The sequence below is a fragment of the Dasypus novemcinctus genome, chromosome 1, assembly GCF_030445035.2.
Source record: "Dasypus novemcinctus isolate mDasNov1 chromosome 1, mDasNov1.1.hap2, whole genome shotgun sequence".
Classification (NCBI taxonomy): Eukaryota; Metazoa; Chordata; class Mammalia; order Cingulata; family Dasypodidae; genus Dasypus; species Dasypus novemcinctus.
Genome location: NC_080673.1, coordinates 124,712,281 through 124,732,737, shown reverse-complemented (window position 1 = coordinate 124,732,737; position 20,457 = coordinate 124,712,281). Strand labels below are relative to the sequence as shown.

At 34.5% G+C, this 20,457-nt stretch overlaps 1 protein-coding gene across 1 annotated transcript in view; it reads right to left on the bottom strand.

The window, feature by feature from the left end:
* The window catches only part of ANTXR2 (ANTXR cell adhesion molecule 2), a 141,185-nt gene that overhangs the window by 81,667 nt on the left and 39,061 nt on the right, over positions 1–20,457 (bottom strand). Inside the window, exon 11 of the mRNA XM_004470820.4 lies at positions 6,042–6,120. Within this exon, the coding sequence (XP_004470877.1) occupies positions 6,042–6,120 (79 nt within the window). The remainder of the gene's footprint in view (positions 1–6,041; positions 6,121–20,457) is intronic.

The window sequence follows — 20,457 nt, the reverse complement described above, 5'->3', positions numbered from 1 at the left end:
GTTGGAGGGTCTTTGATGTTGGAGTTTGATGCTGAAGTCTTAAGCTGGAGCCCCAGGAAGTAAGTACACAGATGAAAGAGAAGCAAGCCCCAGGAAGAGAGGAACCTTGAGCCCAGAAAGAAGCAAACCCTAGGAAGAGAGGAACCCAGGAAGCCTGAATCCTGGCAGATGTTGGCAGCCATCTTGCTCCAATATGTGGAAATAGACTTTGGTAAGGGAAGTAATTTATGCTTTATGACCTGGTATCTGTAAGCTCCTACCCCAAATAAATGCCCCTTATAAAAACCAACTGATTGCTGGTATTTTGCATCAGCACCCCTTTGGCTGACTAATATAGGAGGTTTATGTTTTTTAGTCATCCTCAAAACACTGTTTTTGAAGCCTAGCTACATCTAATTTTCTTATCTTCTTATAAAAGCAAACTATAATAATCAAAATTTTATTCTGCCAAATATGACTGAATTAGAGCTAAGAGAATCATAGAATTGTAAAAACAAATCAGAGTCACTCTTGTACTTGCAAATAAACTATGGAAAAGAGGAATCACTTAAAAGTTTCAAAACTGCACTAAATAAGATGTTATAATCTATCTAGAAAATAATCACAGCAACTACATTAGAATAAAATAGTCAGAGAAAAGGGGAAATGGGTCTCTACTTTGTTTCAGAATTTTAAGTCACAGAATCAGTGACGATTGCATTAACTGGATACTTTGGAATCTTCTGAATTAGGAATCAGAAAACTGTGACCCAAATCTACCTCATCTTTTTTTGTTTGTTTTTGTTTGGTTTGGTTTTTTTTAACTTTTTGTTTTCATCTCTTTTGTGTTTTTGGGTTTTTTTTTTTACATTTTCACATAGCTGAAAAAATTCAAATGGAGAATATTTCACATGAAAATCAAATTTCAGTTTACAAAGTTGTACTGAACACAGTGACACCCCTTTGTTGACACAGCATCTATAGCCATTTTAAACTACAATGGCATGTTTGAATAAATGAGACAGACCGTATAGCCCTCAAAGCCTGAATTAGTCATTATCATTATCTGGCCCTTTACAGATAAAAAACGTGACCCTGTTCTATAATAAATCAGTTTAGGATTTGGGTATAAATGGCAGATTGTGCAAGTGTTAAGGCTAAGAGAAAGACAGATGTGGGTTCAATTCTCAGTTCTATGATTTACTAGACTCTGAAACTGAGCAAGTGACTCAACCTGTCAGGCCCCAAGCCCACTTCCCCAGGAGCGAGTTGGGGCTGGAATCAGTCTAAGCTCTGCTCGTCAAGCCACGCACCCTGTTGAGGCTGGCTCCACCTAATGTGTTTTCACAAACATGCAAAAGATTAGAGGTGGCCCTCTGTTCCTCAGTTTTCTCATCTGTTAAAATTAGCATTTAGTAGTAATAGCCTCCTCTTGAGTGTGATATTTAAAAGATAATAAAATGCTTAGCACATATAAAGTATTTAGCACAGGGCCTGGCATTTAATATGTGCTCAGAAAACATGTTACCAAGAGAGTCAGCAGAAAAGCAGTAGTTCCAAGAAAAAAAGACACCTTTTTTATTGCAGTTTTAGGCAGAGATTCATTTATTTAAGAGGTATTCTGAGACGAGACTTAAGACAAAGGACTACTGTCTTACATCTGAACTTTGGATTCCCCACTAATAAACTAAATACACACCTACTTTCATTCATACATTTCCCAAATGGTTTGAAAGGCCTGCACTGTGCACAGGACTAGACGCTGGGCAGGCAGCAAGAGCAAGGAGCCCGCCCAACCACAACGTTTCACACTGGAGAGAAAGACCCACAGGTAAACAGGAAATTATAGCTCAGTGGGATAAGTGTTATCACAGGGTGATAACAGCACTGAGCCTGGAACCTCTTGTAGCACTTGTACAGGGGCTTTCTTTATTTGTGGCAGTTTCACAAGAATTAATCAATTACCAGACTCACAGTGTTTTATTTTGTTTTGCTTTCAAATGCTCATGAAAGACAAAAGCAGTGCTAGTGATGAGGCATATCACTAACTACATCTCAACTACACACCACACCCAAATATGTCTGAAAGACTGATCATCTTCAGTACGACACCCCAGTACTGTCACGAGACTACCCACTATTCTCTTCTATTTTTGTACAGAAATTTAACACACAAATTAGCAGGCACAGCTCATCAGCTCCTGTCTCACTCTTCATATCTACAAAATGGTAATATTACTACCACATGCTAGGTAATTGAGGTTAAATACAAAATAATGGTTAAATCTAACAAAAAAAGAATTATCATGATTATCATCATAACGATACAATTAATTATGGCATTTATTATTCTATATTAATTAGAATAATAAAATTCACACAGAAGAGAGGACTTCAGATCAACTTGGGCTGAAGCATCAAGGTCACTGGTGAGCTCAGAAGCCTTGTCTCAGCCTGCGTTCTCCCTGACCTCTCTGAGGCACTGGTGCTGCCTCCTTGTCATGCTGGAACTCCATCTTCCTTTGACTTCTTTATTTGGTAAGTGCCCTGGTTTGCCCCTGTCTTCAGCTGTTCCTTCTCTTATTCACTCTTGTATTCCTCCCACTTCAATATGCCATAAATACTAAATGCTTCCAGCTTCCCTTTCCTACAGCTTCAATGAAAGTGAAACGTTAAGTTTTTGTTTCCAGTCCTGACCCCTCTCTGAAATTTGAGGCTACATCTACATTTACCCGTTTGACATCCCCAAGCTCACTAACTCAGCACTTCTACAGTGGAAATTCTCTTCATCTCCAGATTCAGCTCTATTTTCAGATGATTCCAATGGTAGTGTCATTCTTTCAAACCACAAGGTTCAATATTTTGAAATCAGCCATTCCTTCCACAAGTAGTCACTTTATAGTATATTTCTTCATAAACAACACATCTACTATGTCTCTAATGCTGTTTCTACTACCATTAGTCAATTCTGAAACTAAAGCATTTTGCCTAGATCCCAGCATTTGTCTTCTAACAGCTTTCCTTGCCCTGTTTTTCTTTCTCTGTCCTAATTCTTACACAGTACCTCTACACTAATTTTCCTAAAATAGTACATTGCACCATCACACTCATGCTCTAAACCCATTAAAAGCACCCTATTATTTACTGCAGACTTCATAATTTCTCAAACCAGTGAAACCTCAAAAAAATAATTGGAGCTTCTCAGACAGTTTTGCTGGCTAATCATTCTGCCAAATAACAATATAGATGGAGAAAGAAGAAAGGAAGGAGAAATGAGGAATAAGGAAAGAGAGGGAGGGAGGGAGGCAGAGTGAGAGGAAGAAATGACAATTTAGTCAACCTTCCCTAAATCAAAGGCTATTTTAATATTGAAATAGCAGCGAAACAATTCAGAATAAAGAATTCTTTCAGGTTAAATAAATCTAGTATTATGAACAATGCCACGTATTTTTCTATTTTTATTTATTTTACTTTTTATCTTTCAACCCTTACATTTAGGTGTAGTAGTTTGGGAACCACAGGCCTGTTGTATCAATTGTAAAATCTATCTGTTGTTTTAGGCTAGTGATAATCTAATCTAAAGTTTATATTCCAAATTTCTTTTTTATTATATCTACCAACTATTCTCATGATTTTCTCAGCACTCCATACACATTCCCACCATACTTGCTATGTATCTGTAACATGCTGACCCCACTTCTCACCTTTTTTAAATCCCACCTTCTCTCCAAGGCCCATTTAGTCTAGATTCCTACATAATTGCAAAACCTTTCTCTGGTTCTTTCCTTTCTTGCTCTAATCTCCTGAAAGCCACTTTTTCAGTAAAAATAATGTGGAATTTGGTCAAGAACATCATTCCATCCATATATTAACAATTCCAAAATTTGTACCTTCATTGCAGGCTGCTCTCAAGAACTCCATAATTGCATATTCAACTGTCTCACATTTCCCATGACATGTTTAATAAACATCTCTAACTCAACATATCCAAAACCAAGTTCCTGATCTTCCAAAAACTGCTCTATCCTTAGCCTTCCCAATTTAGTTGATAACACTCATCCTTCTAGTTGCTCAGGCCATACCCTGCATTTAATCTGTCAGGACATCTCATGGGCTCCACCTTTAAATACATTCTAATCCAACCCCTTCTCACCATCACCACTGCTATCACCCTAGTGGAGCCATCATCCCACTCTCCTGGTGTATGGAAATAGTCACATAATTGGTCCCCATATTTCCACTTTTGCCCCTGCTGCCAAAGTTTATTTCCACACAGCAGCCAGAAAGCTCCTTTTAAAGCATCAAGTTAAATCATGTGTAACCCTCCAGTGGCTCCCTCTTTCACTTAAATGAGAAGCTCAAAACCTTACGATGACCAAGACCCTAAGTGATTTGTCCACCTCCCCCTACTCTCTCTCATCTTCTATTCTGCCATCTATTTCCACTCCAGCACACGGGGTTCTTCTCCTTAAACTTGCCAGATATAATGCCACCTTCAGGCTTGGTTCCAGCTGCATCCCTCAGAGAGTTTTCAGGCCAACTCCCTCACCTTCTTCCAGTCTTTGCCCAAATCTCACCTTTTTCAATGACATCTACCTTGAATCCTTATTTAATATTGCAACTTACCCCTGTACTCTCTCCACATCTCTGACACAACCGATGTCCCTTACTCTTACTTAAATTCACATTACCCTTTCCTGAGAACTAGAAAGACTTCCTTATAGTCCAAAACCTATATACAGTCAGATGCCATTTAACTTCAGCATCCCTGCCCATTGAAATTGTGTATAGGATAGAGACAAAGGTCAATTTTCCTGCTTGTGTGGAGGAGAGGTGAAGGGAGATGGCTGGAGGTGCAAAATAAGAAGGATGGAGAAAGAACAACATTCCAATATGTTAAACTTTGAGAAACTATATGCCACAAATGTTTGTACTGTCAACAGCTTCCTGAGGGACCAGAAAATCTCCAAATTGCAACATTCACAAAACCTACAAATTGCAACATGCATCACAGATGAAAAGAAAAGAAAAGAAAAAAAAAAAAAACCCTAGCTATTTTCAAAATAGGAACGGGTGTTGTCAGAGGGAGTTTTATACTGACCTAGGGGCCATATGGATGCTTCTTTCCCCTGCAATGCTTTCTTGGATTGAGAAACACAACTACCTCTCTGCAAATAACATTGAGTTATTTTGTTTTGTTTTGTTCTGTTTTCTGGAGTGAGGATATCTCCTGTATTGTGAGATCAAATTTAAAACTGAAAGTCATGAAAAAATATTTAGGTTTAATATTTTCATCTTTTTGAGGGCAGGTATTGCTTTTCAATTTGATTTATATATTTTTCACAAAGAAAATATACTAACAAAACAACAGCCATGTGGCAAATCCCTTTTAGTCCTTCCTATTTTCATGTTCAACAATCTAAGGTCAAAACTCTCTATAAGTCCACAAAATCAACACCAAGTAAAAATTGTCTCAAGAATGAAGTGTAAACGTGAAATTCCACATCTTTGACAGTGTAAGTCAATCATCTCAAATAAATACAGTTTCAATATAGTTTCAAACTAAGATATTATCAGGTTCTCAAAATCAAATTCCTCACTCATCTAGAAAGCACCAACATTTAATGAAGTCACCCATTTAGCTGCACTAATAATTTTTTTAATGATATATGTCTTACATCTATCATTTTTAACATTTTTAACATTACATCTATCATTATCTAACATTTTTAACAGAAAATATTATTTCATTTGAATATATAATGTTTCAAGGAAAGTGCTTCATTTAGAAATCCTTATCCCACCTTGTTTTTATTTTAAATATGACTTTGGAATTTTATAAATATCAAAATATTATATATATTATCTTAAAAATCCTTTAACAAGTGGCTAAAGGAAAAAAATCCACACTAAAATCTATATGTATTTTTCTTTTTATTATTCTCCAATGTTATTGTTTTAACCTTCTTTATTATTGTAAGCAACAGCACTAAGGCTACATATATTATTTCTGGATAGAACTATTTTTAAAATGTAACTTCTATGCAAACTTATTTACTTACACATTCTGTGGCTGTGATTATTAATGAGCTTGACAAGACAGATTTTCCTCCATTAAAGCTCACTGACACATCAAGAGTACTGAAATGAAATGAAGAAACAACAATTAAAAACTAGAGGATTATAGCTATTTATTTACTTATATAATTCAAAACTGTCCCAAAAGGCTACTTAAAGATTAAAGGTCAAAGTTTTTGGTCAGTGATGCCAGCTGTTTTCTTCCTTCCTTCCTTAGTTTGCACAATTGCCAAAAGAAAATCCTTAGGGGATCTAATTGTCCCTAAAAGAAGCTTTATTGTTAATTTGGACCACTAAGAAATTCTTTAATCCAGAGAATTGTTGAGATTGTTTCAGATTCAGAAAAAAACAAAAAGTGGGAAAAAAAATTCTTAGATATAATTTAGCTTATTTTCCCCTCTAGGTATTAATCTCATCATAAGATCTCTGTTCAAGAATATAAAATTGAAAATAATAAGTCATTCAAAGATAAAATATAAAGACAACCATAAAGAAAGAGAAAGAGCAAAGGAAAAAAAGAGATTCCTTGTAGGCATGTGTTATAGATAGTCCCAGGATGTTTAGAATATCCTACAAAAGGTAGAAAAAAAGAAAGGATAATTTTTATCCATGGCTAAGTAATATCATAAGTAAATGTAATCTTGTTTTGAAAATAAGATCTCAAATTATAAAGTAATTAATAATTATTAAAATTTCATTTATTCAAATTCTAGTAATTCATTATTTAGGATCATTTAGCCAGGAGTTGGGATGAAGTTTGTTTTGGTAATTGTTTTTTTTTCATTGATTATAATAAGATCACAAGGGGGGGGGAACTGTAAGGAGATTTAAAAATGTGTAAGGAAACAGCTTTTTCCAAATATTTTACAAAATATATCATTTTATAAAAATTTGTATATCAACAAATCCATGCTCTTCATTTATTAAAGCACAGATTAATAGGTGCCATTTACCATGCTTTTTAAATTATTAGCCCCCAATGCTCATAAAATATTCTAAAATCCAAGCATTAATAACCCAAAACTTTGCCTTAATAATTGAATTGGTAGAATTCTGTAGTATTTATAAAATTTCTTTTCTACACCATAAATTGAGTGCCAAGTACTACTATTTGTGGGCTGTTAAGATAAAACAGAAGCAGGGTGCAGATGTAGCTCAAGTGGTTGGGTGCCTGTTTCCCATGTATAAGGACCTGGGTTCAGTCCCTGGTATTTCCTAAAAACAAATGAAAAAAACAGCTCTTATTGGATAATGTAGCTCAGTGATTCAGCACCTGCTTCCTATGTATGAGGTCCTGAGTTCAATCCCTGGTACCTCCATTTAAAAAAAAAAGCAATCTCAAACCATTGACAAAATTTTCAACAAAGATGTCAGAGAAGAGAGATAAGAATTATCATTTAGTCCCTGCTTGGTGCAAGACACTATCCTGGGTTTTTTATGGCCATTAGGTCATTTATCCTCACATTCGTCCTTGAAGTAAGTACTTTAGTAGTTTTGTAATTATATAGATGGAGTAATAGAAGTCCAGAAATGCTAACTACCTTGCCCATGGTGGTAAGGCTAAGATTTTAACTAGTTCTGAATTCTTTACACTATACCACAGAGGCTTGATGAAAGGAATGTTCTTCATGTGTTTCTTTTCTTAATGCATTATCTATAATTTGCATTTATCCAGGAATAGAACCGTCAGAAAATATATCACTAATGAAGTTCTACCTTCGTTTTAACACTTCTTCAAAATTCACAAATACTTCTCTTTTTTAAAAAAAAAATTTCTCATAAAATATTCACTTCAAAAACATTTTGTTTCTTAAAAAAATTAGTAAAATCTGAAAAAAATGAGAATGGGGGTGTTTACATCAACTTAACAGAACTTCTGGACTGTTTCAACAGAGAATGCCAATGGCTTGTTTGAGAAAGTAAACTTAAATCTGATTGCTCATTCTTTTGTTTGTTTTCTTTTAACAACTAAGCATAATTGAGTCCAAGAATATCTTTGGTAGTTCTCTATTCCTCTACTTTAAAGCATGTTCCAGGAAGCATATGACATGGTAGGCATGGTTTGATTTGGGGGGGGAAGACTATTTTGATTAAGAATAATGTGTGATTGTTGAAAGTAATCTTATTGAACTTTTAAAGCACTTAGAACTGACCAGAAATGAACTAGTTCACTAATTAATGAAAGGAACATTCAAAATTGTCAGTGTTTATACAAAAGCAATATAAACAGATGTATTTTTACAACAAAGTTCACTCTCTCCTGTAGCAAAAATGAATACTGGTTGAGATCTTGCAACTAGCCAAAATAACTGTACTTTATCCCTAATCTCAGCCTAATGTAATGTACTGGAAAGTGCCAAATAAAGTCTCCAAAGACACTGATGATTTTTTCACATACAGACTTACTTGAAAACCATATAAATCTTCCTGATTTATATAGTTTAGCATGATAAAAGTATCGCCATCAACACCAATAAAGTCTGCCATTTTTGCTTAAGCCAAACACATTATACTCATCTTCTCATTCTCATAGTAACCATTAAGGTAAGCATTAGTATTATCTTCATTTTCCAGAAAAGGAAATGGAAGCTTAAAAAGTGTTTAAAATCTACACCATACTACCTGAATGCCCTAAAAATATTGTAAGGCCTTATATTTAAGTATCTCTCATGAGCAAAAGCTTAGTATCAATTTATTACATATTTGCATATGCTTCAGTGATTAAATAGAATGATAGTTACTGTATCCTAAGATATTATTTGTGGATATAAACATTCATGAATATTATAAACACAAATTCATAGATAGATTGATAGAAGATGATAGATGATAGATGATAGACTGATAGGTAATTTGAAATTTGCTGGGGAAATTTTTCAGAAGGGTTACAAACATTAAAAACGCTGTGAAAGTTTTTTCTCCAATTAAATGTTGTTATTTCCTTAGGGAAAAAAAAAAAAGTTTGAAGTTCTAGGAACAAAATTGGCACTGCTGTGACCCTGGTACCTCTGCCCAAGGCCATATTGACACATAGATCGATAGAGCCACCCTGTTCTCTAACCCAAACCCAGCTTCTTGACCTGTCTTTGCCCCAAGACTCTGATATGTATATATAATGTTTTCTGTAATATCTAATGTCATTTCTGTTTGTATCTATGGATTGTTCCTTTCTATTCTTATACCACTTTAGTTCTGCTAGTATATTTGGAAGCTACACTCTTAGTTACCAAGTTTTAGTAAGGACAAAATGTATTAAAGCATGTCATAATTATCTCATTGCAAGCATTAAGGGTGGGGAAAGGAGTTCATCTTATTTGTCCCAAAGGCCAAATGAAATTAAAAGAGAGTCTGGAAAAAATAAATAAATAAAATAAAAAAACTAACAAAGAGGGGCTAGATTCAGTCCCCCTGTGGGGGTAAACTGAAGACCTGGGTTTGAACCCTCTCATTCATTCATTCCTCAATTTGCACAATGAGGAAAACTGCACCTATTTCAGAGTTGTTTGGGAAAGAGCTTGATAAAATAATATAAGTAAAATGTTCAACACAGTGCCTGAACACAGCAGATACTCAAAATTACTGTATCACCTTACAATTTGTCTACCAGATTACTCAAAATATCAGGGTGCTCTTACACAGACCTTTCTAGATCCACGCAAAAAACAACATAAAGTATACAAAAGAATTTACAGCAGAAGTGAAATAGGTACATGACACTTTTTCATTTAAATTAAAGAATTCTTATTCCCCCTAGAGCCATTAAAAAAATACAGAGAACTAAATTGTTCAAAAAATGTCTAGTATGTAAAGTCAGGCAGGTTCGTGTAAAGAAATTTTTCAATGTCATTTCCTTCCTGTTAAGAAACATTATCTTGATTAAACCCAACATTACAACTATGTGAGCTGTGTGTTCAAACCTCAAACAGAAAACGGTACTCCAAACTGTTTTATGAATATTTGACAATATGTATGCAATCACTAAATCATTTTATTAGTAGTTAATTAAACAAACATTTATTAACTGCTTTCAATGAGTCAAGCTAGCCTGCGTTTGGTAAAAGGGTTTCAATAACATATTAAAAAACACAGCTTACAGTATAACTGAAAGGAAGTCACATAAACAATGAGTATGACATTTACTAAAATAGGTATATGTCCAGGTATACTAGAGTACCATGTGGGAGACAAAATCAATTCAGCCTTGGCAAGGAGACATCAGCAAAGCTTTTTTTACAAGAATCCCCAATGTAGGACTTAAAGAACAATCAGGAGTTAGCCAGGAAAAGAGATTAGAAAGGGATCCAAGAAGTTGGAGCACTTTTGACAGGCTGGAAGGCAAGAAAGGAATAGAAAAATCAAAAGTCATTCCATATGCCAACAACTTAAGTGTGAGAGTAAGAAAATATGGCTTGAGACAGAAAAGAAGAGTAATGGAAGATCATAAAGAACCCAGCATGCCATCTTTAGGCACTTGGAATTAGTCTACGTAGAAATATGATCAGAATTGTATTTTACAAATATCACACATACCTCATGAGGTTGAGGGAATGGATTGGAAGAGGAAATTTCTAGAGTAGGAAGAACAGGTAAGAAGCTCTTATTTTATTTTAAATAAATTAATTTGAATAGAAGAACTAAAATAATGGCAATGAGGGTGGCATGAAAGTGAGAGAAGAGAGGTATTAAAAAGTTAGGGTTAATTAAGCAAAAGAAAACAAACAAACAAAAGTTAGGGTTAGGATAGGCTTTGAGCATTGACTGGATGACAGAGCATGGAAGAAGGAAGAGTTAAAGATTATTCAAAGTTTCTGCCAAGGGCAAGTATGTGGGTAGACTGACATAAGGAAAACAGGAGAAGGAGAAAAATTGAATAGAAGTACAATGAGTCTTCTTGGAGTCACCAGTTTAAGGACTCTATGGGCAATCCAAATAGTTTAGTATGTATTTGAAAGATGAGCTTTTGGAAAATGGTTTAGAACTAAGGAACAGATCTTGGCTAGAGATTTGGAGGTCATCAACAGAAAAGGGAGCCATGGAGAAGATGACTTTATATGAGTCAGCAATCCAACCCAGGATGTAAACTGACAGCTGAGGGACTGTCAGAAGAAGAAGTGCCTGAGGTGACATCTAAGAAGAAACAGCCAGGAATATGAGAGAAAAAAAAATAATGAAAGACAAAGGAGTGGCCAATAGTATGGATGCTGTAAGGATGTCAAGAGGGATAAGGCTGAGAACAGACAACTCTTTCAAATTCCTTTTCTATGAACTCGTTCTGCAATGTTTAGAATTGCTTACAATTATCTTAATCCATTCTTTGTTCCATCTTCAGATTATTTTTTTCAAAGCAGAACAACAGAAGAAAGCTTAATAGATTAAATTTTAAAAAGATAGCTTGAAATGCATTTTAATATCAATCAATGCTCAATTAATAGTGATAAAACTAAATTCAAGTACCCTATATGGATTTCACACAAGAAATTATTAACTAGTTCTATGATATATAAGTAAGCAAATAAAATTTAAAAAGTCCTAATGGTCACAGTACGTTTATTTTATGTCTAAAGATCTACCACTGTTCCAAAAGAGAATGGCTCAGTGCAATATGTCAGAGCTAGTCTGATCTGAGAAATTTCGTACTCCATGAAATATGGCTGACATTTCAATCCACAGTAACTTATTTGCCAAGTATTCGTTTATTCCTGACTTTATGAGTATCCAATAAAAGATTGCCATTTTATGATCCATTAAAAAAGATGAAAAAATTAAATAAAATTGTGAAAGACATTTGCTGGAAGTAATAATTTACTTCCAATTTTCACATACTGAAAATTAAACTGACAACTACTCAAAAAGTTATTAAAATTATGGTGACTTAAGATATTTTGAAATCAAGTGCTAGTATTTAATACTCTGCAAAGATTTTCTAAAGTTATCTTTATGCATAATGTAGATTATATGTTGAAAAATAAGATTTCATATTTGACTAGTCTAATGTTCCACCACTTCTTGTTATGAGTAAACATGTAAATTAATGTTTGTCTAATGATACTTTTTTCCAAAGTGGCTGAAGCATTCTTAGATCAAATAATTTCCTTTAGGATATCTCAATATATGTAACTTAAAACAAATATTACAGACAGGAAGATGACTAGATTAAAAATAAAAAGCTATAATTAAAGATGTACTGGACAGCACATCTAAAGTAGCATTGTAAATGTTTTCAGTATTATACTAAAAATAACCCTTTTTTAATGGCTTTGCACATTTTAATAAAATTGTAAAAAGGTGTTAGAAATAATCACCCAACTTCTTAGAGCATTTCATCCAAAAATGTCAAATGTATCAGTAATAATAAAACTTCTATAAGATTTAGAAACATATACATATGACTATATATGTGAGAATATTTAAGTGAATATTTAAGAGTTTGAACACTTTTAGTATAAAAGAAAAATAGGGTGGGTTGGTGGGAAAATACACCAAATGTAAGATAAGGACGATAGTAGTAACATTTTGACAAAACTCTTGCAGTTTGTAACAAATGTTATCACAACAATGCAAGGTATTGGTTGAGGGGTGATGTATGGGACCACTGTATGATGCTATGCATGTTTATTTTGTAAGTTCACAACTTTAACTATACACTTACTGCTTACATATGTTCATGTATGAGTGATATACTTCAATAAAAAGATTTTAAAAACTCACTAAATCTGATTAGAAAGACATCCTTATACTGAGCTGAAATATGCTTCCCCTTACGGTTCACCATTTATTTTTCCTTTCTGGGGAGTTTATAAAAAATAAGTCAAAAGCTCACAACACACCTTCCATTGTTTGAAAAGTTAATGTGTCATATATGAATCAATTCTTTTTCAGTATTTTATATTTTATCCTATTGAACATTTCCATATTTGTCAGCATCTTATTGGCCACCCCTAGATGTACTCAAATTAACTAATATTCCTCTTAACAGACGACATCCATAACTGAAAGTAATATAGATGAACAAGTAGAACAGTGCGGATTAGGTAACCTATTACCTTTATAGATTTACTCAAAAAGCAAGATACCATATGAAAAAAGAGATAAATTTTTCCCCAATCAGGCAAGTAGAAGGCAGAGAGATAAACTGAGAGAGTTCTTAGGTTTAATCCATCTCATGAAGATTCCAATGTATATATTATAAAAATGGCATAACTAATGGCATGACATCCATGATTTTTAAAAATCAATCTCATTTTTCAAGAAATAGAAGAAATAATAAAGTTGTGGTTGTATTATCTGCTACTAGAGAGTGAAATTAGGATTTGTGTAGATATATATACATATATATATACACATACATATACACAGGTATATTATTTGAGAAGTATTTATTTGAAAAGCTGTGCTAAAGGTAGAATTTACCTGACCAATAAAGAAAGACAGGATTAATTTTTTTCCAAGCAAAATGGATAGGCTTATTATTGAGAAAATAGCAATGTTAGGGAAAATAAAAAGATTCTATTCCCAATTCAGTCCCTAATTTCAAATTTGATCCTTCATTATCAGATGCTTGAAATTGTTCCCCTATACTGATTTCCCACCACTTCTTACTCAAAACACCATCATGTCTTCCCACAGTGCCTCTTAAGAGAACTAATACTATCTTTTTCATCTAATTTAGATATTTATTTCATATTTGCCAGAAGATCCTGGCCAATGTTTTTGAAATCACATTTAACTATACCATATGCCTCCTTAAATCATCTCTATCAAACAAGCTGTAGGATAAGGCTCTGGTTCATTCTGTTCTGTTTTTCTATCTTCACAATGTGTTTATGTATATTTACCCAATTTGCTCTGTTATTCTTGCCAAATTACAGGTTTGAGATCTCAAGTATAGCAGAGCAACTTTCCTATTGTTGAAGTCTCACAAAACAATGACCAGAGAATAAGTCCATATCCCAAGTACCAGTGATACCTGGCAAGTATTGGCAATACATGCACATTAAACTGGGAGACTATTGATCTGGAATAAGGAAATTTTAAAGAACTTCAAGAGTTCATCCTTTTCAATTTTTCGTTTTCTTTGTTAGAGAGGATTTACAGAACAATCACATATAAAACACAGATTCTCATATAACACCTTATACCAAAAACCTGCATTGGTGTGGCATATCTATCACAATTAATGACAGCACATTTTTATAATTGTACCACCAACTACAGATGATGGCTTATTAACCCAGGGTTCATTGTGTAGTGTAGTTCCATGGACTTTTAAAAAGTTTTTAGTCTGTCACCACATATACAACCTAACACCTCCCCTTTCGATCACACTCAGACATATATTTCAGTGCAGTTCACTGAGTATTCAGCGTTGTGCTACACCATCTATTCAAATTTAAAAGGGCATTTTTTGCAACTGAATCACTGGCAGAAATGAACTCCTAAAGATTTACATGTAAAGATTTAATGTGTTTAATTATATGCAATTTTTTAAAGTAAATTGTGCCCAATGAAAGAATAGAAAACAGCTACATTACTGTTAACACCTTTAAATCCTTTCCGTTTTAATAGTACTTGCTGTAGTTTATCCTAAAACTCTATAGCAAGTAAAGAAATTCAGTAAATAGGGATCCTTCTCAAAGAAAGGTCTTCAAAAACTCATTCCAACAAGGCTCAACAATGATAAACCTGGACAGGGTTTATCCAGATAACTTTTGTTTATATCATAGCATCAATTTCCAAATACCCACCTATGCCCTAGCTATTGGGTGCTCTGTTAGTCCCCATCTCCAAGGAAACATCTTCACGTTTACCCTCTTTTAAACCAAAATCCACAAGCCCTAAGTTTTTAAGGGAATAATCCACAAAGAAAATGTAATTCAGGGAAAAAAAGAAAACGTAATGATGAGAAAGAACTGACAGAGCAGGCTAATGAGATGATGCACATGACCACGGATCCAGCTCTGAGACTCTGCATCTGGCTTTGAGGCTGTCTTTCTAGGGTTACTTTACCAGTGTGTTGTTAATTATTTAAGTGAAGGAACAGGGGGAACCATTGCCACATCTGTCACCCTCATACAAAAAAAACCTTCATTCATTGTTGGACCAGATGTGTTTATTTGAAACATAGACTAACTAGCTACTTAATGGGTTTGAATCCTTAGCCAAAAGCTAATTAGGCAAACATTAAGCATCAGCCACCTTACAAGGCAGAATTGTTTAAGTTGTGTTGATTTTAATACAATCTCATAAGAGAGCTCATCACTTACAAAAGTATCTGAAAGAAATTCCAAGGCAAAAGAAGGTTCCAAATTGCTTAAAACATACAAAGTAGAAAAAAATAATGAAGTCCCCACATACCCAATAAATTAATAAATAAAATTTCCTCAAGCTTTTGCCTTAGTGTTATTATATACATGATACAAAAAAAGGAGAAAGCAATCATTGATTGTATACTTTAGTTGAATTATATGAATAAAGCTGCTTTTTAAAAAAGATACACACATACACACAAAGCTAATTCTCTTAGACAGGTCTACTTTCCCAAATATTCTTAGTATGCTTAAAGGAGAAATATTAACATCAAGAACCAGACAAATGATGATTTCTCATGTTTGCTATTTGTTATTCTATGTGTAATTTCTAAAAAATCACATCTCTGGAATACTTACCCCATCTTTAGATCACTGAAAAAAATCAGCACCCTCTATGGTATTCTATTCAAAAGGAGACTGTGCGCAAAAGCAAATTCTAGAGAAAACAACTTCAGTTCCTAGAATACACCAGGCCTAATATTTTATAACTACAATGGAGAAGAACATAGCTGTCCTCCTGACGTAGTCACCATTATCAAAAAGCCAAGGTAGTTTTCTGTTGTTTTAAATGGCATATTCCCCAAAATATGATCCTGATCCTTTTTCTCCAGACTGAAATAGGCTGCTGTCCCAAGAGTAAAATGTCCTCTTTTAACTCTTTATATTGACTGGTAAACCAAAATATTGAAGAAAATTTTTCTCATCCTTTCATTCAACAAATATTTAATAATCTATTAATGCCAAGTGCAGTTTTAGGTGCTAGGGTTACAGCAAGGACCAAGACATCCAAAATTCATTCCAGCAGGCAAAATACACACAATAACAAACAAGTGGAGAAACATTAAAACATGGAAGGAGAAGAGAAAGGACCAGATCCAAATGAGGGAAGGCAAGTGACCAGGGAAGGACTTACTGAGAAGCTGATGTCTGAATGAGATTAGAAGGAGATGAGAGGAAGAACACTTTATAGCAAGAGTAAAAGCATTGAAGTGGGAGTGAACTGATACAGTTAAAGAATAGCAAAGAGGCCAGCATGTCTACAGCAGAGTGGGGAAAGAGAGGGGAGAAGATGAAGTCTGAGAAGTAGTGAGGGGCCAGATCTCGTAGGGTCTTGTTGGTCTTGTAGTCTTTTATTCTGAATAGAACAGGGAAATCATTACAGAGGATTTTAAGTGGAGGAAGGACATAAACAGATCTATTTGAACAGAAGCAGAAAATCCAGGTGGTAGCCAATACTCAAAGCAAGAGATGATGGTAGTCTAAATGGATGCAGTGGAGGTAGTGAGGAGGGGTTGGAGTCTAGACATATATTGAAATTAGAGCTGAGATTTGCTGGACTGGGTGTAAAACAAAGAGAAATGAATGATCATTCAAAGGACTTTGACCTGAACAACAAAAACGATGGAGCTGCTCATGACTAAAATAGAGAAGACAAGTTGGGAGGCAGGTTTAGGGGAATCATCATGAGGACTAATGTGGAATTACAGATTCAATGGCATAATACAAACTTCAAGTCAATAGATTTATAATGGCTAATACATGACTACTCAGAAAACCACTGAGTTCCACCATGCACTTGGTGATAAGATGACTTCATACAAAATTGGACTGACTCAAATTCCAGCCCTAGACCAATTTAACCATAAGCATGTTTTCAATAACATTAGATTTTGACACAAAAAAGAATACTTTTTAATAGAAAGGAAAAAGATCCTGGCATATTATGAAATCTCCTTTCAACCAATTTAAAAGAGAAAGCTGATACACACACAATTTACTGAAATGTCCAGAAGTGATGTCCAATAGATATCTTAAATTATTTAACCACACTCAGGAGTGCTCAATTCAACTGAAAACTCGTAAAATGCTTCTCTTGAGTTCATGCAGGGAAACATAATCTCTACTCTCTGAATACTAAAGCAGTGTTAGGATTGTGGCCTTGTTTACTTAATTTGTCCAGTGGTGGGTAAAAAATAAGCATGAAAAGATCATAGAAAACTATATTCTATGCACTATACTAAACATACGCATCCACTGCTGTTGGGCTGGAAACTTGAAATGTGCATTTGCTACATTATAGAAAGAGTGGATAAAATCACACAGAGAAATACTAAATTATTAGCAAAATTACCTATGTATAGATAATTCAAATAAAGGCATGTTTCCAAACTGAAATATTACTTATTTTACCCTTTTATCATGATTTATCATCACACCAAAGAACATGATAGTATTGACAAAAATAGGACAGGGACACAAATTAAATCACAGAGTGATACAAATGTACAAATGTTTCCTGGTCCAAGGTGTGCCATATTGACATATGTTTCCATTGCTCAATAATTACAATATTTACAAAATACTATAGTACTTAATCAAAATCTCACATTAGAACTGTGTGTGTATGTGTGTGTGTTTGTAAATTCAATACCCTAAATTTCAAAATAATTGTTGTGGCCCTGATTTTTTTATAGGCTCAAATAGTTCTCAAACACATCCATAGAGAGGATTGTGGGAATATGGCAGAGTAAGGAGCTCCAAGACTCAGTCCTTCACCAAAACTACCATTAAACAGGGAAGAAATGCATGAAAAAAAAAACTGTTTTGAAACTCCAGAGGCCAGAAGAATACTGTACAGCATCCAAGAAAGAAGAGGAGGAAGAGGCTGATAAAATACGGTAAATAACTGTAAATTACCTTCTCTGCTCTGTGGCTACTGGCACCCATTCTGCCAACCCCAATTTCACCACAGGCTGCTGTGGAGTACAGTTCCTCACTAGATGCTGGTAACAGAAAGGTTCATAAAAATCCTCTTCCCCAAGAACAGAGGTGGGCACGGTGATTACTGATTGTGCATTTTGATTATCAAATTTGGATCACTGAGTTGAGCCTCTAACCTCAGATTTTGTTTCAACCTACCCTGACAAGGGTAGTAGCAGACATTGTTTCAACCCACCCTGGACAGGGGCAGTAGCAGTGGCAACATAAAGACACTGAACTTCCTCAATGTGGCATGGAACAGTTAACTGAAGGGCTGCATTTCCTGGGCAGGCCAGGAAAGTACAGCTTTGGGGAGCCATCAGAAACAATTCAGGTGCCCTTCTTGGTCCCCTCCCCAGAGAAATTTGGAGCTGGTCTGTGTCCTTTTCATGGGTCCCTGGCAAAGAAGGTCATGATAAGCTGATGAAGGTAAAAATTACACAAGAAGATTTAACAATTATAAATGTATATGCACCTAGCAGCAGAGCCCCCAAATATATGAAACAAATACTGACAGATTTTAAGGGTGGACTAGATGACTTCACAGGGAAGTTCTACCAAATATTCCAGGAACACTTAATTCCAATTCTGCTGAAATTCTTCCAAAAATTTTTAGAAGAAAGAACACTCCCTAATTCATGCTATGAGGACAACATCAACCACACACCAATGACTGATAAAGATACCACAAGAAAAGAAAGCTAAAGTCTAATTAATATCTATTACAAATACAGATATAAAAATTCTTTAAAAAATACTGGCAAATCAAATAAAAAGCATATTAAAAGAATTATACAACATGATCAAGTGGGATATTTCCCTGGTACACAAGGTTGAGTCAACTTAAAAAAATCAATTAATGGAATAAAGCACATTAACAGAATGAGGGGGGGAAAAATAACATGGTCATCTCAATTGATATAGAAAAGGCATTTGACAAAATCCAGCACCCTTCATGATAAAAAACAATTACAATGCTGGGAATAGAAGGAAACTTCCTCAACATGATAACAGGTATATATAAAAAGTCCACAGTTAATAGCCTACTAAATGGTGAAAGGCTGAAAGCTTTCCCTCTAAGATCAAAAACAAGAGAAGGATGCCAACTCTCATCACTCTTATTCAGTTTGTATTAGAAGTTCAGACCAGAGCAATAAGGCTAGAAATAAAAGGCATACAAATTGGAAAGGAAGAGGCTAAACTTTCCATGTTTGCATATGATACACAAAATCCTGAAAAATCCATAACAAAGCTCATAGAGCTAATAAACAAATTCAGCAAAGTGGTGGGGTACAAGATCAATACCCCAAATCAGTAGTGTTCCCATACATAAGCAATGAATAATTGGAAGAAAAAATCAAGAAAAAAAGTCCATTCACATTAGCAACTAAAAGAATCAAATATCTAGGGATAAATCTAACCAAAGATGTAAAGGACTTGTATACAGAAAACTATAAAATATTGGTGAAAAAATCAAAGAAGATCTAAATAAATGTGGGACATTCTGGGTTTATGGACTGGAAGACTGAATACCATTAAGATGTCAACACTGCCCAAAGCAACTTATAGATTGAAAGCAATTCCAATCAAAATTCTAACAATGTTCTTTGCAGAAATGGAAAACCCAAGCCATCTTGGAAAAGAAGAATGGAATTGGAAGACTCATGCTTCCTTACCTTAAAACTTATTAAAAAGCCACAGTGCTACAAAGATGACTTGTGGGACTGAAACCAGGAGCTCTTGACACTATGACCAAAAATTGATGTTCTCCATAGGATGACACAGACAATAGTATTTTGTTTTCTTCCTGAGGGCAATACAAGGTGTAACCAATTCACTGACACAACTCATACATAATCCATGATGTGGATAAATAAATAAATGGCTCAAAATTAAAAAAAAAAAAAAACAACCAAAAAGCCACAGTACGGCACAGTACTGGCATGAGGACAGAGACACAAACCAATGGAATTCAATTGAGAACTCATATATCAATCCTCACATTTATGGCCAATTGATTTTGAAAAGGAGTAAAAAACTACTCAATTGGGAAAGAAAAATCTCTTCAACAAATTATGCTAGGAAAACTGTATCTCCATTTGCAAAAAAAAAAAAAAAAAATTGATGAGGACCCCTACCTCACATCGTAGGCAAAAATCAACTCAAAATATATCAATGACCTAAATATAATAGAGCTGTCAAACTCCTAGAAAAAAGCATGGAGAAGCATCTTTTGGACCTTGATTTAGGCAATTGTTTCTTACACCTAACACCCAAAGAAAAGAAAAAATAGACAAATAAGACCTCATCAAAATTTAAAACTTTTGTTTAA